We start from the raw sequence: 15,138 nt of genomic DNA on the forward strand, positions 1-15,138 counted from the left end.
CCACAGAATTGTTGAATTGAACGTAATAAAAGTCAAATTGTTGACCGATGTCATAACATCATCATAATCTCCATAGACTTCCCATTTACAGACAACACAGAATTCAAGTCTTCCAAGACATTCATTATTGGCTCTTCACACATTGCTTTTCCTTGTCTCAGGCTCAGCATGGGAAGAGCCCATAATTAGTCAGAGTTGCATTCTGGTTGTAAAGACCACAATTCACATTTCATCTCAACAGGTTTGATTACATTTGTTGTTAATTAGGCTATTCAAGAATTCTTCAACCTCAGGCACAGAACAGTGAAATATCAGTTTCATTTTTTTTTTTTTAAAGAAGTGAATATCGGCAGATGTCTGTAATCTGAAAATGTTTCCATTTTGTTGATTATCATTATTAAAAAATAATTGTAATAAATATTGCAATAGCCTATTTAACAATTGACAGCGCTAAGTACATTCATGGGTAGGCTTATCTTTACCTTCTGTATCAAACAAACTATTCTGCCATCTATACACATGTTCTGAAAGGTTTGAGCAGCTGTGGTAACACCACATGGTAACACCATGTTCCTACTCTTAACCTCTGATCCTCCACCTAGAAATATATGGTAAAAATGCACCGCATAAGCCATTCTGATGCAGGTCATTAAGGAATCATACCCCACGATTTAATTAAAATAATAATAATATAGCCTAATAATAACATTAAAACAGCTATTAGAGGTCGGTACTGAATAAGGTATGCCGGTCTAATTCAAGTCACAGCCAAGTGAAATAATCATCATCAAGTACTGTAAATTCTAAATGTGACCAGTTAGTGGGAACCAATGTAGGGTTTATACTCTAGGCCACTTCTTGTTAACACTTTTGTTTACTATTGCAGTAAATCTATAGGCGGGATTGATTAGGGTTTGTGTCAAAGTCGATAAGGGTTTGAACTGGAAATGTAACACATTAAAAGTGAATTCCTGTTTTCCCATACTGAGAATACTAAATAAAATGTGTACAATTGTTACAAATTGTTGACCGAGATTCTCTCAGTGAGGAAAATACAATACATCCGCTATACTAGGCCTACTGAATACGATCAATCAGCATTAGCGCAACAGTTGACATGATAAGTATGGAGGCATGTTAAATTGAGTGGTCAAATGATCTGTTGCACCTGCTCATACCGAAAGATGAGTCCTGCTGTGATTTCTCCGACTTCATCTTCGTCCTCCGGTATCAATAACATGTGTATGGACTTCATAGTCATAATATACCGCACTTGCAATTCATTAAATTACCGGAAGACCCTGTTAGTGGTGCGTCAAAGTTTTGACCGGCTATCGCCGTTTCAAATCTCACTTGTTTTCCTTTAATTGACCGTCTATGCAGCACCATAGTTAAGTGGATTTGTCGCACTTGCAAAATGCTGTGAAATGTTTAACGATAAAACATTTATAAACGTCATTGTCAATATCCGTCATAATGCCCTATTTCATCACCTGTTTCCATGGAGCGGCCGTGATTTTCTGCGCGCTCTGTTGGTGCATAATAATAATAATAATATTAATAACAACAATAATAACGTTTATTTGTATAGCACTTTTCTTGCAAACATAATAATAATAATAATAATAATAATAATAATAATAATAATAATGACCTGCTGTATGCAGAGTGTCGTTATAAAGTTGGTACCGTTATCTTGATGGCGTAGCTTATATATTTGCCTATGTAGATACCATAGACACATATACCATGGCTCGATACACAATATGTTTCTGAAATTCATAAATTAATTGGATATGCAGACAAATAAAAGGACATGGCAACTTCCCTCTGCCCAGTACTGTCTAGTAGAAAGTACCACATGTTATACATTTGTCTAACCATGTCCATACAGTTACTACTGCACCATTGCTTGTCCCAGTTGAACAACCTTCAAATTAAGTCAATGTTTATTGGAGCAAGAATATTATTGTGTATGTGTGTGTGTGTGTGTGATTAATGTGTGTAGTTTGCTATTGTTGTGCAATGTTGTGCTTGTTTGCTGTGATTGTGCATGCGTGAGACAGCATGTGTGTGTGTGTGTGTGTGTGTGTGTGTGTGTGTGTGTGTGTGTGTGTGTGTGTGTGTGCGTGTGCGTGTGTGTGTGTGTGCGTGTAACCCTCTCTTTCCTATATGGACAAGAGTCTGTAAACTGTACATAGTACAATATTCCCGAACTCTCGAGGAAGATCAAAGGGCCTGAGGCTTAAACATACCAGCTCAATGTCAGGGTTGCAGACAGACTCTCGTAGTGAATTGGGAGCACCACTTCTGGTTGATGAAGACGTAGGTGCCTCCTCCTCCTAGACGCATCCCGGAGTTTGAGTTCCGATCGGAGCGACAAGAGAGAAGCCCTCAAGGTCGACAAGCGAGTCCGGTACGTCTTCCTGTAGCCAGCAGAATAATGAACAGTAGTCTTGCTGAAAACATAATCTCGTTACCACACAGGTATGAATACAGGCTCACACAGCGTTAAACTGTTAAAAACACAATAAAACAAACAAACATCTAGGAAGATGGATCTTCAATCGGAACATAGGTAGAGACTCTGCAGTCCTGGGCAGCGCGTTCCACCAGTGGTGCGCCGGGAGGACAGTGATAAGAATAAGAATAACTTGTTTATTTGTATAGCGCTTTTCCTGCAAACATTGCAGCTCAAAGTGCTCCAATCATTAAAGAATCATAATTAAATTATTTAAATTAAGTCATTTAATAAAGGCAATTGAGTTGCATCTTGTAAGAAATGCGCTATACAAATAAAATTTGGTTTGATTTGAATTTGATTAACTGCACTTGATTGGATGATCAGAGCCGACCGCGGACATCTGATTGGACGGCTGGAGAGGGCGAGAGGTGGTCGCTCGAGCGGTTTCTCCTCAGAGCTAAAGCCATTACACGACCTAGAGACATTCACACTTTCGCCCAAAACAACACCAATCGAGGTACGTTTTTCGTTCGTTTATACTTTACAGAGACATTTACATTCGAAGGTGAGTCTTACACATAATGGATTGTAAAACTTAAAAACGAACATAAACTAAATGAAGTAGTAATATCATGCCTGGCTGCTGGCTGCTAACTATTAGCTCGCTAGCCTAGAGAGTGACGTTGGTCGTTAGCCCTCAGTGAGATCATGTCAAGTGTAATAATGAATGAAGCGACAGTGTTAATTGGCTCCTTACAAACATCGCTGTCGCCTTTTAAAATGCTTCTTTAGCACCATGACCGGCCGAGGCAGAGGTTTAGGGGGAGGAAGGTGGAAGAAGATGAACAGGGATTCATGCGCCACCCTGGCCGGCCTGTTCGACGAGCTCATCACCGAGGTCTGCCCGACCCCCGCCAAGACCCCCGCCAAGACCCCCGCCGAGACCCCCGCCAAGGTACCTGCAACCATTGGGAAGAACAAATTACCAACCTTATTCTAAACTAAAATATTGTCAGGGTGCAGTAATTGGGGCAGATCTCATTACAACTTAGAGGGGCTACAAACAAGGAATCTTCTGTACATTTAATGTAAATTAAGTTACATTAATATTACTACAATATAAAACCCTGTCTCAAGCCTGGGTACACAACAGGCTACTTTGCTAGTTTAGCTAGCTAACTAAAGTGTTATTAACTATAAATAATAATAATGCATTTTATTTGTATTGCACTTTTCATTCAAAAGAATCTCAGAGTGCTACAGAGTAAAACAAAACAAAAACATAATAAGTTAAAAACATAGTAAAAAAACACAAAATAAATCACAAGAATGAACACAGTTCAACAGTCAAAGGCCTGTCTTAAAAGAGTCCAGGCTCTGTACTGCCCTTAGCTGGCTAGGAAGGCTGTTCCACAGGCTCTGTACTGCCCTTAGCTGGCTAGGAAGGCTGTTCCACAGGCTCTGTACTGCCCTTAGCTGGCTAGGAAGGCTGTTGCACAGGCTCTGTACTGCCCTTAGCTGGCTAGGAAGGCTGTTCCACAGGCTCTGTACTGCCCTTAGCTGGCTAGGAAGGCTGTTCCACAGGCTCTGTACTGCCCTTAGCTGGCTAGGAAGGCTGTTGCACAGGCTCTGTACTGCCCTTAGCTGGCTAGGAAGGCTGTTCCACAGGCTCTGTACTGCCCTTAGCTGGCTAGGAAGGCTGTTGCACAGGCTCTGTACTGCCCTTAGCTGGCTAGGAAGGCTGTTCCACAGGCTCTGTACTGCCCTTAGCTGGCTAGGAAGGCTGTTCCACAGGCTCTGTACTGCCCTTAGCTGGCTAGGAAGGCTGTTGCACAGGCTCTGTACTGCCCTTAGCTGGCTAGGAAGGCTGTTCCACAGGCTCTGTACTGCCCTTAGCTGGCTAGGAAGGCTGTTCCACAGGCTCTGTACTGCCCTTAGCTGGCTAGGAAGGCTGTTCCACAGGCTCTGTACTGCCCTTAGCTGGCTAGGAAGGCTGTTCCACAGGCTCTGTACTGCCCTTAGCTGGCTAGGAAGGCTGTTGCACAGGCTCTGTACTGCCCTTAGCTGGCTAGGAAGGCTGTTCCACAGGCACGGCGCAGCCGAACAGAAGACTCGGGTGGAGGTTTGTGGAGTGATGAGTTCTTGTAGATAGGGAGGTGCGTGTCCGTTGATGCATTTGTGGGTGAGAAGAAGGACTTTGTAGTCAACCCTGAATGAGACAGGGAGCCAGTGTAGTGAGTGTAGAACGGGGGTTATGTGCTTGTATTTGTGGACTCTCATCAGGATCCTGGCAGCGCTGTTCTGGATGTATGGCAGCTTCTGTATGCTTTTGCCAGGAATCCTGATGAAGAGCGGATTGCAGTAGTCAAAGGCATGGACAAGTTCTCTGCATCTGACAGGGTTAGAGTGGGACGGAGTTTGGAAATATTTCTGAGATGATAGAAGGAGGTTTTGCACAGGTGTTTTATATGGTCACTGAAGGTCAGGTGAGGGTCAAACCTAACCCCCAGATTTGAGACTGAGGAGGAGAAGGGGATGACTTGACCCTCGAAGGTGAGCTGTGATATCTACTTGATACTAGTCAATCAATTATGTGCAAACATGGCGTCCTGCTGCAATCCAGGTTGTCATGTTAACGTTTCAACCTGACTTCTCCCCACAGAAAATCTCCAAGATTGCAGGGAGATGGTTGCAGAAAATGCGCCGCCGGGACACTCAAGAAGAGGTAAGGTTTAGAACTGTACTAGGAACTGTACTAGGAACTGTACTAAGAACTACTGTACTAGGAACTGTACCTTGTTGTCTAAGAGGATGGACACTCAAGAAGAGGTAAGGTTTAGAACTGTACTAAGAACTGTACTAGGAACTGTACTAAGAACTGTACCTTGTTGTCTAAGAGGAGGGACACTCAAGAAGAGATTTATAATTAGCCTTTTGTGAGTGCCAATACAGAAATGAGCTTTTAGTTGAACACCCAGTTTCAACATACTCATGTGTGTGGAGATGATGTACTCCAGTGTTACCTGTACACAGGCCTCCTCTGCTGCAGTGGTTCATAGGTTTGTAACCAGCCATTTTGTTCCCAATTAGCCTGATTTAGTTTTTGTTCTGATCTGTTCTGTTCTGATTCCTTTATTGTAGCCTGTTGGAATGTATGGAGCGGCTAAGAGGAGAAGAACAGATGAAGAAAGTGAAGACGTTCAAGAGAAGGAGAATGAAGGTTAGATCTGTTTAGTTTCTCCAGTTGCTGCAACTTCAACATTTGATTGTTTTGCTTCGAGCTGACACTGTTTTGACAGACTTTAGTGAGGAGGAGGATGACATAGAAGAAAGGGAGGAAAACAATGAGGCTGATGAAGAAGATGGTGATGGTGATCATGAAGATGATGATGATGGTGATGATGAAGAGGGTGAAGACGAAGAGGAAGACAACCAGAAATGCTATGACCTCAGGCAGAGAAAAGCAGCTGTTCGCTACCAGGCACCTCAAGATGGTTTGTTCATTTTGCTCTATTTAGACTTGACTTCAGATTACATTTTTGATTGATTGATTAATTGATTTGGTTTTTGGCAAATGTCAGTGTACTCTACCCAGCGGTACAAATGAAGATCCCCTTTTGTTGTTTACCATTTTAATTTCCCTTACTATATCCACAGAGCCAAGGAAGCAACGCACATTTTTCAAAACGCACTCCTCTCCATCCAGACGGAGGTATAGCTTTAGCTCTACTGCCCCAAGGAGCCCTTACACAAGGAGGGGCAGCAGGTCAGTCTTCTACGGCGCCACCCATTTCTCCCATAGACTTCTGATGTAATTGTCATTGTGAATAATTATAATGTTTTTACTGATGGGCATTCTGGAAACACATGCAAAATGAACTGAATGAGTCAGTAAGGGGAGTAGTCTACAATTTCATCATTATTTCCCTCTGAGTGCATCATTGGTTATAGGTCATATTGACTATACATTGAACTATTGAACAGCCTACTGTTCATCAAAAAATCTCCCTATGGGGACAATAAAGTCAGTCAAATTCAGAGAGGTTTCACTATATTGTGTGTTTGCTCTGGGATTACACACAGATGCCTTCCCATGAATCTACTCAAAGAGGATTTGTTGGGAATCCAGAAGGACAGAATGAAGATCGGAGCAAGTCTAGCAGATGTTGATCCCATGCAGATTGACCAATCAGTAAGTCAACCAACATTGAGGGAGAACACCTTTATCGAGCCATGGGAGATGGGGTTGTGTAAGCAATGTACCAACATAAACAATGTTGTGTTTTCTAGGTGCGTTTTGACAGCATTGGTGGACTGACCAGACACATTTCTGCCCTGAAAGAGATGGTAGTCTTCCCCCTGCTCTACCCTGAGGTTTTTGAGAGGTTCAAGATCCAACCCCCAAGGTAACGGAAGGAATAGGATGTGATGTCATTTTGGATTCTATTTTTTAAAGTTTCATAATCAAGATCCGGGTAGGAAATTAGGAAAAGACTAAAGACTGATCCATCTGTTGATGTTTCCTAACCCGTCCTGTGTGTGTTCGCAGGGGCTGTCTGTTCTATGGCCCCCCTGGCACTGGGAAGACTCTGGTGGCCCGGGCGTTGGCCAACGAGTGGGGTCAGGGTGAGAGGAAGGTGTCCTTCTTCATGAGGAAGGGAGCAGACTGCCTGAGCGAGTGGGTGGGCGAGTCTGAGCGCCAGCTGCGCCTGCTGTTTGACCAGGTAACCAGTAACAACTTACACATGACTAGAGGTGGTAACACATGACACATGACTAGAGGTGGTGGTGGAGTTGGACTGTACAGTAGTACGCTGTAGTACTCTTTTTTTTCTCTTTCTAAATGTGTGTTAAAAAAATAAAGTGAATGCAGGAATACTAAATATCATTCTCGTCATGTGAAATCTTTTAGGCATATCAGATGCGGCCATCGATTCTTTTCTTTGATGAAATTGATGGTTTGGCTCCAGTTCGATCAAGCAGACAGGACCAAATACACAGGTAAGCCAGAAGGACTTTGACCATTATAAATTATGGAGTGGTCTTTTCATTCAACTTAAATTTACTACATGTACTAGTAAGACTAACAAGGCGCAAATTTACATGATGGGTTTTACTGTTGTCATTTGCTGTGATTAGTTTTTCTGTATTTGTTCTAATCTTTTAACAGCTCCATAGTATCCACTCTGCTTGCCCTGATGGATGGTCTGGACAGCCGTGGGGAGGTTGTGGTGATCGGGGCCACAAACCGCCTGGACTCCATTGATCCAGCGCTGAGACGACCTGGGCGTTTTGACAGGGAGTTCCTGTTCGGTCTCCCTGACAGAGAGGTAAGAGACGAGACACTCTGCTGTATAATGGCATAAAAAAATAAAAAATAAATTTTTTACATGAACTTCTTTGTTCACTGTAGGCTCGGAAAGACATTCTAATTATACACACGAGAGAATGGAATCCCAAGCCATCTGACACCTTCCTGGAAGAACTGGCAGATAAGTGTGTTGGTATGTATAGCTTTAACAAACCAAAAAAAGACACATTTGGATCTTCAAATACATATGTTCAAATTGTTTCCCCAGAATTAAAGTCATGCTCCATTTCCTAGGTTACTGCGGCGCTGACATCAAGGCGGTGTGTGCCGAGGCAGCTCTGTGTGCCCTGCGGCGGCGCTACCCCCAGATCTACTCCACCTCCCAGAAGCTGGTGCTGGACGTGGCCTCCATCACCATCGGCAGCAGGGACTTCCTGGCCGCCATGAGGAAGACCGTGCCGGCCTCCCAGAGGGCCGTGTCCTCCCCGGCCAAGGCCCTGTCGCCCGTCGTTCAGCCCCTGCTCTGCGCCCCTCTGCAGAGCGTGCTGGACACCCTGAGCAAGCTCTTCCCCCACGCTGAGGTGGGACTCAAGAAGAAGAAGAAGGACAACGGTGGGTCAACGGAGCCGAGAAACCATTTCGTATCGTTTTTGAATGTCATGGCCGTATCATAAGACACATCTTTTACCTCATGTGTTTCTTAGATGTTCCTGGTAATGATATGGAAGATGATCTTCTGTACAGTGAAGAAGAGGACTCGTCTGTTTGTGCCAACGGACTCCATCACAAGCAGGCCAAGGCTGCTAATGGCTTCTTACACTTCAACAGGTGTGTAACCCGCTGTCCATTTTTAAAGCAGAAACCCAAGGTCCTGTACAGTATGGTATGGCTGTTCTATCTTTCTCCTTTTCTCCTGCCTGACAGGAGTGTAGTGAGCCACCCCACCTCCTACCGCCCCAGGCTGCTGCTAGCAGGGCGTCCAGGCTCCGGGCAGAGCACGCACTTGGCCCCTGCCATGCTCCACGCTCTGGAGAAGTTCACTGTTTACACCCTGGACATGGCCGTGCTGTTTGGTGTCAGTACCACCGCCCCCGAGGAGGCCTGTGCACAGGTAACATTGGAGTACATCATAATCTCCATACATACTTATAGGTATGTTGAAACTGGGTGTTAAAACTTCAAATCGCTGAAGGTACAGTTCTAAACGTTGTTCTTGTAGATCTTCTGTGAGGCCAAGAGGACGTCTCCCAGCATCCTGTACATCCCCCACATCCAGCAGTGGTGGGACACCGTGGGCTCCGCTCTGAAAGCCACCTTCCTCAGCCTGCTCCGAGACATCCCCTCCTTCTCCCCCATCCTGCTGCTGGCCACCAGCAATGTGCCCCACAGCAGCCTCTACCAGGAGGTACGCCACCCTGAACGCTCCCCGTTCCCTTCGTTATGTGACCTAACCTAGTCTGTACAGATCTGCAGGGCATCAGGCAGCATCTGTACCTTATCGCATGCGTCACCACGTGTCTCACTTCAAGGTTACAGTGACAAAGTTACTCATTATTTGAAATGGTCTCGTGTCCTAAAGGTCCAGGATCTGTTCTGTATGAAGTACGGGGAAGTGTATCATGTCCAGGTCCCGACACGACAGGAGAGGAGGAAGTTCTTTGAAGACCTCGTCCTCAACCAAGCTGCCAAAGCTCCGTTATCCAAGAAAAAAGCAGGTAAGATGGGATATACATTTAAGATAAATCTGTCTCTTCAATCGAGTGTGTGTTTGTGTCTGTGCCTGTGAACTGACTGTGTCTGTGGGTGTTTGTGACTTGTGGCATCCGTGTCCTTCTGCTCCAGTGCTGGAGGTGCTGCCCCTGGCCCTCCCTCCTCCTCCCCGGCAGCTGACGGAGAAGGAGCAGCAGCAGCTGGAGGAGCAGGAGGAGGACACCCTGAGGGAGCTCCGTCGCTTCCTGCGCGACGTCACCAACCACCTCGCCCAGGACAAGCGTTTCAAGGCCTTCACCAAGCCGGTCGACAAAGAGGAGGTGAGGGGACAACAGAGAACTGGCACTCACTTTATCTCGAGAATAATAGAACAGAATCCAGAAGAACATCTCTATATAAATTGTACATACGTTAGATTACGTTCACAAGAACAAAGGGTGCAGTCGGTTGAATATTGTCAATTTGTAAAATTCCTTTGCTCGTGTTTTTTTCCTGTTTTTCCTCTGTCTAGGTGTCTGATTATGAAGCAGTTATAAAGCAGCCGATGGACTTGTCCACTGTCATTGCCAAGATTGATCTACATAAGTATGTTACGGTGAAGGAGTATCTCTACGATGTAGATCTCATCTGGCAGAACTGTTTGGAATACAACCCTGACAAGGATCCTTCAGGTGTAGCATTTTACTTATCTCACATATCTGTGGAGAATGTTCATTATGTGAATACTTCATAATCATACTGATATTTAGTGTAGCTCATGTTTACTGTGGTTCCCAGGTCGACAGCTTCGTCGTCGTGCCTGTGCACTGAAGGACACCATCCATGCCATAATCAGAGATGAACTTGACGAAGACTTTGAGAAGATTTGTGAGGATATCACAGAGTCCCGCAGCAAAAGAGGTGAAATGTGTTTCTATATTAGTTTTTTTTGGTTTTCATTTATACAGTAAAAGGTGTTGATACTTACCAGTTTAATCTGTTGAATTATTCTACAGCTCTGTCCTTTTCAAAGGGTGAAAGCAAGTATTCCCCATTGATTATGACCTCTCTCTTAGGTTGTTCAACTTCAAGGTTTGCTCCATCCTACTATCATGTTCAGCCAAAGCAGCCAAAAGCAGTGGCTGGACAGAACAATGATGAACGCCCCTCCAAAGAGCCTACAGCCTCTGCTCCCTCGGCTGTAAGCACACCACGCCACACAGGTTAGTTTTTCAGTTCTGCACAGTAGGGTTGGACAGTATCAAATTTGACACTGTTAAACTGTCCCCAAATTTTCCAGCGATATACATATTACCGCAGGATTAAAGAAAATCATATTGTGATGAATTTGAGACAGCGGCTGGTGAAAGGTGGACTAAAGCCCTACCTCCAGCATTTCTGCTCACCTGCTCAAACACCTTCTGTGAGCAGTGCTGAAAAATGCAGAGGAAAAAAAAAAAGAATGAAAGAAAACCAGCTAAAAATACTTTCGGTTTGTAATGAGACTAAGCGGGACAAATTGTATGTATTGGAGCAAAACATCAGTAAGAAGCCGATACATATAGGAACAGCTAAGCATTAGTTTGTTGCTTTAGCCATACAGTATTGGTGATGAGTAGATGATACTCATAAAACTGAGGTCCTTCTGATCTCCTTACTCACACTAATGTGTCTACCTGCAGGGTCCTCTAAGAAAAAGAAGCAAAAGCCGGTGGTCCAATGGGCTCATCACCGCAAAAGCCGGTGGTCCAATGGGCTCGCAAGGAAACGGTCATCGCCGCACGCCTCCAAAGACAACTCGAATGTAGCAGAATCTGGAGGGGAAGAGGAGGAGGAGGAGGAGGAGGAGGAGGAGGAGGAAGACCACGATGGGAAAGGTGTTGAGAGTGAGGATTGTGATGAACCAAGCCAGGCTCCAGAGTCGGGTGTGGAGGAACTGGAGGAGATGGAACTGGGCAGCCAGCCTACGGCGGAGGAGCAGGGCAGCCAGCCGGCCATGGAGGTGGACCAGAGACCCCCACCGCTGGTGGTGGATCATGGGAAACTAAAGGTGGGCCAACCTGTCTGCTGCAGGGTAGGCCAGACACACACAGGCTCAGGTGTGCTTTATGGTTATTTAATTGAAAATGATGTTTCTTCTTTTCCCTTGTTTTAGGAATTGCTGCAAAGAGTGGTCTCAAAGACTGAAGGGTGTGAGGTGTGTCAACTTGAGAAGCTTTATGCATTGCTGTGTCAGAGCATCTATAGACACCGGAAAAATTATGACAAGGCTGCACTATTGGAGGTTTGCCACTTTCTACATTTACATTTTATATTTAGTTTCTCTGCGTTACAAAACCAGAAAATGTAGTAAATCTTTCCCCATTGTCTTCATGCTATTTTGTAATGTTGGCTTTTCGCTTCTCTTCCCAGGAAATTGAAACTGAAATCGAAGATTTTTCATAAGGAGTTTTATACAGCAAATATAATGTAACGTGTTATGGATTCCAATGTTAATGTTAATGTTAATGTTAATTTTATTTATAATGCGCCCCCCATCCAACTTTTACATCGGCCCGGGGCGCAGCATAGAATGTTATGGATTTAGTGTTATGGATCAATGTTATGGATTCCTCTGTTGTGTAAATGTATAAAAACTATTTTCATAGAAATATACAAATCCTATTTTTTAATATACCTAAATGATCGATACCCTCTGTTATTACCAGTAAAGACAACAACGGCAACACCTGATAGTGACTTGGCCACATCTCAGGACAAAAAGGCTTCCTGTGCCTCTGTGTCGATTAGACGGTAATGCATCAGCACATGAACTCAAGGTCAGAGCGAGAATTTGGCTTGGAAGAGAGAAGGGGTTGTGGAGGTCCACAGATCTTGCCTGTCAACACTTGTAATGATTCTTAGAAAAATGTTCACTGACCTCAGCTCTGTTGTACATCATTTGGGTTGATTCTAATAGGATAAGACTGTGTTGTCTGGTATGGCAACTCCTTTACCATGGCATGGAGCTTTATCACTTGTATGAATTGAGGGGATATCAATAGAGGGTATCGATCATTTAGGTATGATTCTTCAAATATACAAATCCTAAATAAGCTATCCTCCCTCCTCTGTCTCTCTCTCTCTGTGTGGAACACCCAGCCTCCCTCCTCTGTCTCTCTCTCTCTGTGTGGAACACCCAGCCTCCCTCCTCTGTCTCTCTCTCTGTGTGGAACACCCAGCCTCCCTCCTCTGTCTCTCTCTCTCTGTGTGGAACACCCAGCCTCCCTCCTCTGTCTCTCTCTCTCTGTGTGGAACACCCAGCCTCCCTCCTCTGTCTCTCTCTCTGTGTGGAACACCCAGCCTACCTCCTCTGTCTCTCTCTCTGTGTGGAACACCCAGCCTCCCTCCTCTGTCTCTCTCTCTCTGTGTGGAACACCCAGCCTCCCTCCTCTGTCTCTCTCTCTCTGTGTGGAACACCCAGCCTCCCTCCTCTGTCTCTCTCTCTGTGTGGAACACCCAGCCTCCCTCCTTTGTCTCTCTCTCTCTGTGTGGAACACCCAGCCTCCCTCCTCTGTCTCTCTCTCTCTGTGTGGAACACCCAGCCTCCCTCCTCTGTCTCTCTCTCTCTGTGTGGAACACCCAGCCTCCCTCCTCTGTCTCTCTCTCTCTCTGTGGAACACCCAGCCTCCCTCCTCTGTCTCTCTCTCTGTGTGGAACACCCAGCCTCCCCCCTCTGTCTCTCTCTCTCTGTGATTTAGGTTCATCTATAATTGCTGTTTCTGGGATAAGAAAATATGTAACATTCCCTTTTAATTCTGTTGTTCGATTGTGACTCGTTTCATTATTCTCATGACATTGACAGCCGTTGTTTACTGTTGAGATCAGTACTTTGTGTAAGTAACTGTTTCTGACTGTTAACCCATGTGTTTGGTGCCGTGTTTGTGTTGGTATGGAAAAACTATTTCCAGAACCCCCTTTGACAGGGTACTGCATCTCAGAGAACCATCCCTTTTGATGTGATATTACTGAAACTTAACTGTTTTTTTTAACTAATGGCCATATCTACATAAAAGTATATATTTTGAAATGACAACAGAGCAAACATGTATTTTCAGATGTGTCAAATAAATTGATTAGTGTTTTTTTGTTTTGTTTTTTTAATAACTCGCAATTATTTATCTTTTTTATCATGATAGCCTAAATATAACCGTTAGTTTTGTACCTGTGTGGATGTTGGCTGGTGCCCCAGGGCATTCACCCGATGCAATATATGGATAATCCGGGCTTGCCTACATGAGCACAAAAGCGGCTAACGTTACTGATTAACTGTTTACTGTAGTGCAGAGAGATGGTAGTCGTAGGCGGCGTATCAAATGACAAAGCTAAACGTTTAATGAAGGACATGAACGATTGTCAACAACACACTCAAGCAGTAAATAGAACAGTCTAAACAACTTGGGTACTACGCACTCAACTGCGGACGGAACAATACTCTCAACCTATAGTTCCGTGCGTGAATTATGTCAACCCACCACATTACAGAAGTTAAATCACAGTCAGATGGAGCATTCGGTAAACAGCTGAGTATCAGCTGAGTTAAAGAAAACAAACTCTTACCTTTGATGACACCCACATCAGCCCTGTTTTCCCGTACTTCTCCCGTGTGTCTCTGAAGGTCCAAATGTTCCCTGAATTTTAGCTGCATGTTTTTCCAGCATGTAATTCCGTTGTCAATAAAAAAATCGTCTCCCCTTCTTTTCCCCTTGACAGTCCTGTGTCGTTGCTAAAGTGACGGCACATAAGAATAGTTTTTTGACTTGCTAATGTCTGCTGATACACCAACACAGCTAGCCGATGCTGATGGCTCTCCCGCTGTAGTTGTAGTTGTAGCTGGTGGTGGTGGTACCCCGCCATAAACGCTGTTAGCTGATCCACCACCTAGCTTCTTTGGTCCTGCCAGCCATGCAGTTTCGGGTCGCTCATAGCCACTGCTAGCTTCAGCAATGTTTGAAGTGTCTGGGACATCTTTTTTCTTGAAAAATCCATCCATCTGTCGCTGTTTTCGTTTAATTTTTCGAAGAAGCTCTCTGGACTGCAGCTGCATTAGCATTAGCATCCATTTTTTCTTCTCCCTTCTCACCGTCACGAGCTCAAATGACACTTGTCGGCTGATCTAACTCTTAACACTCACTTACAGGACTTCTGACACCATGTCGTGTTATTCTATTAAACATACACGTGAGTCCTTCTGTATTTCAATGTAAGTGTCTTTATTTTAACTCGCTCTGTAAGCTCTACAATACCGGTCTCTTGTTGTCTCATCGTAACCTGCCCACCTGACCTGGGGGGTATTCCATCAACGTCGCTAAAGGAAAATCCTGGCTTATTTTTGATAACTCTCGCGAGACCTATCAGAATATGCCTGGATATTTTTAAGAACTCTCGTGAGATTTATCAGACTAAACCTGGATTTTCCCTTTATAGTAAGGGCATTTTACCAGATATTTGACCAATCTGCGAAGTAAATCGTTACCAAGAAATTTCTTCACCAATGTGTTTCTAAAGGTGTGTAATAACATGTCCTAAAAGGTTGAAATTCAACTCCTGTGGGAAACCTCATAAAAAACTGCTCAAAGTTGGGGTACCGATAACCGATTTTCGAAAATTCGAAAATGCTTAAATTGGACTTGAG

General features: G+C 44.3%; 1 protein-coding gene across 1 annotated transcript; it reads left to right on the plus strand.

The window, feature by feature from the left end:
- Positions 1-3,260: 3,260 nt before the first annotated feature.
- LOC308164072 (ATPase family AAA domain-containing protein 2-like) lies at positions 3,261-11,909 on the plus strand (the record flags this gene model as incomplete). Its single annotated transcript, XM_080538230.1, has 21 exons — positions 3,261-3,419; positions 5,127-5,189; positions 5,498-5,523; positions 6,548-6,656; positions 6,755-6,870; positions 7,014-7,188; positions 7,377-7,465; positions 7,635-7,794; positions 7,878-7,968; positions 8,070-8,387; positions 8,480-8,603; positions 8,700-8,886; positions 8,995-9,180; positions 9,355-9,490; positions 9,618-9,805; positions 9,997-10,156; positions 10,263-10,385; positions 10,541-10,687; positions 11,147-11,268; positions 11,377-11,514; positions 11,877-11,909. The coding sequence occupies 21 exons, from the start codon at positions 3,261-3,263 to the stop codon at positions 11,907-11,909; spliced, it is 2,850 nt and encodes a 949-aa protein (XP_080394356.1).
- Positions 11,910-15,138: the final 3,229 nt, after the last annotated feature.

Source organism: Nansenia antarctica (assembly GCF_963989245.1).
Source record: "Nansenia antarctica genome assembly, chromosome: 8".
NCBI classification, from domain to species: domain Eukaryota; kingdom Metazoa; phylum Chordata; class Actinopteri; order Argentiniformes; family Microstomatidae; genus Nansenia; species Nansenia antarctica.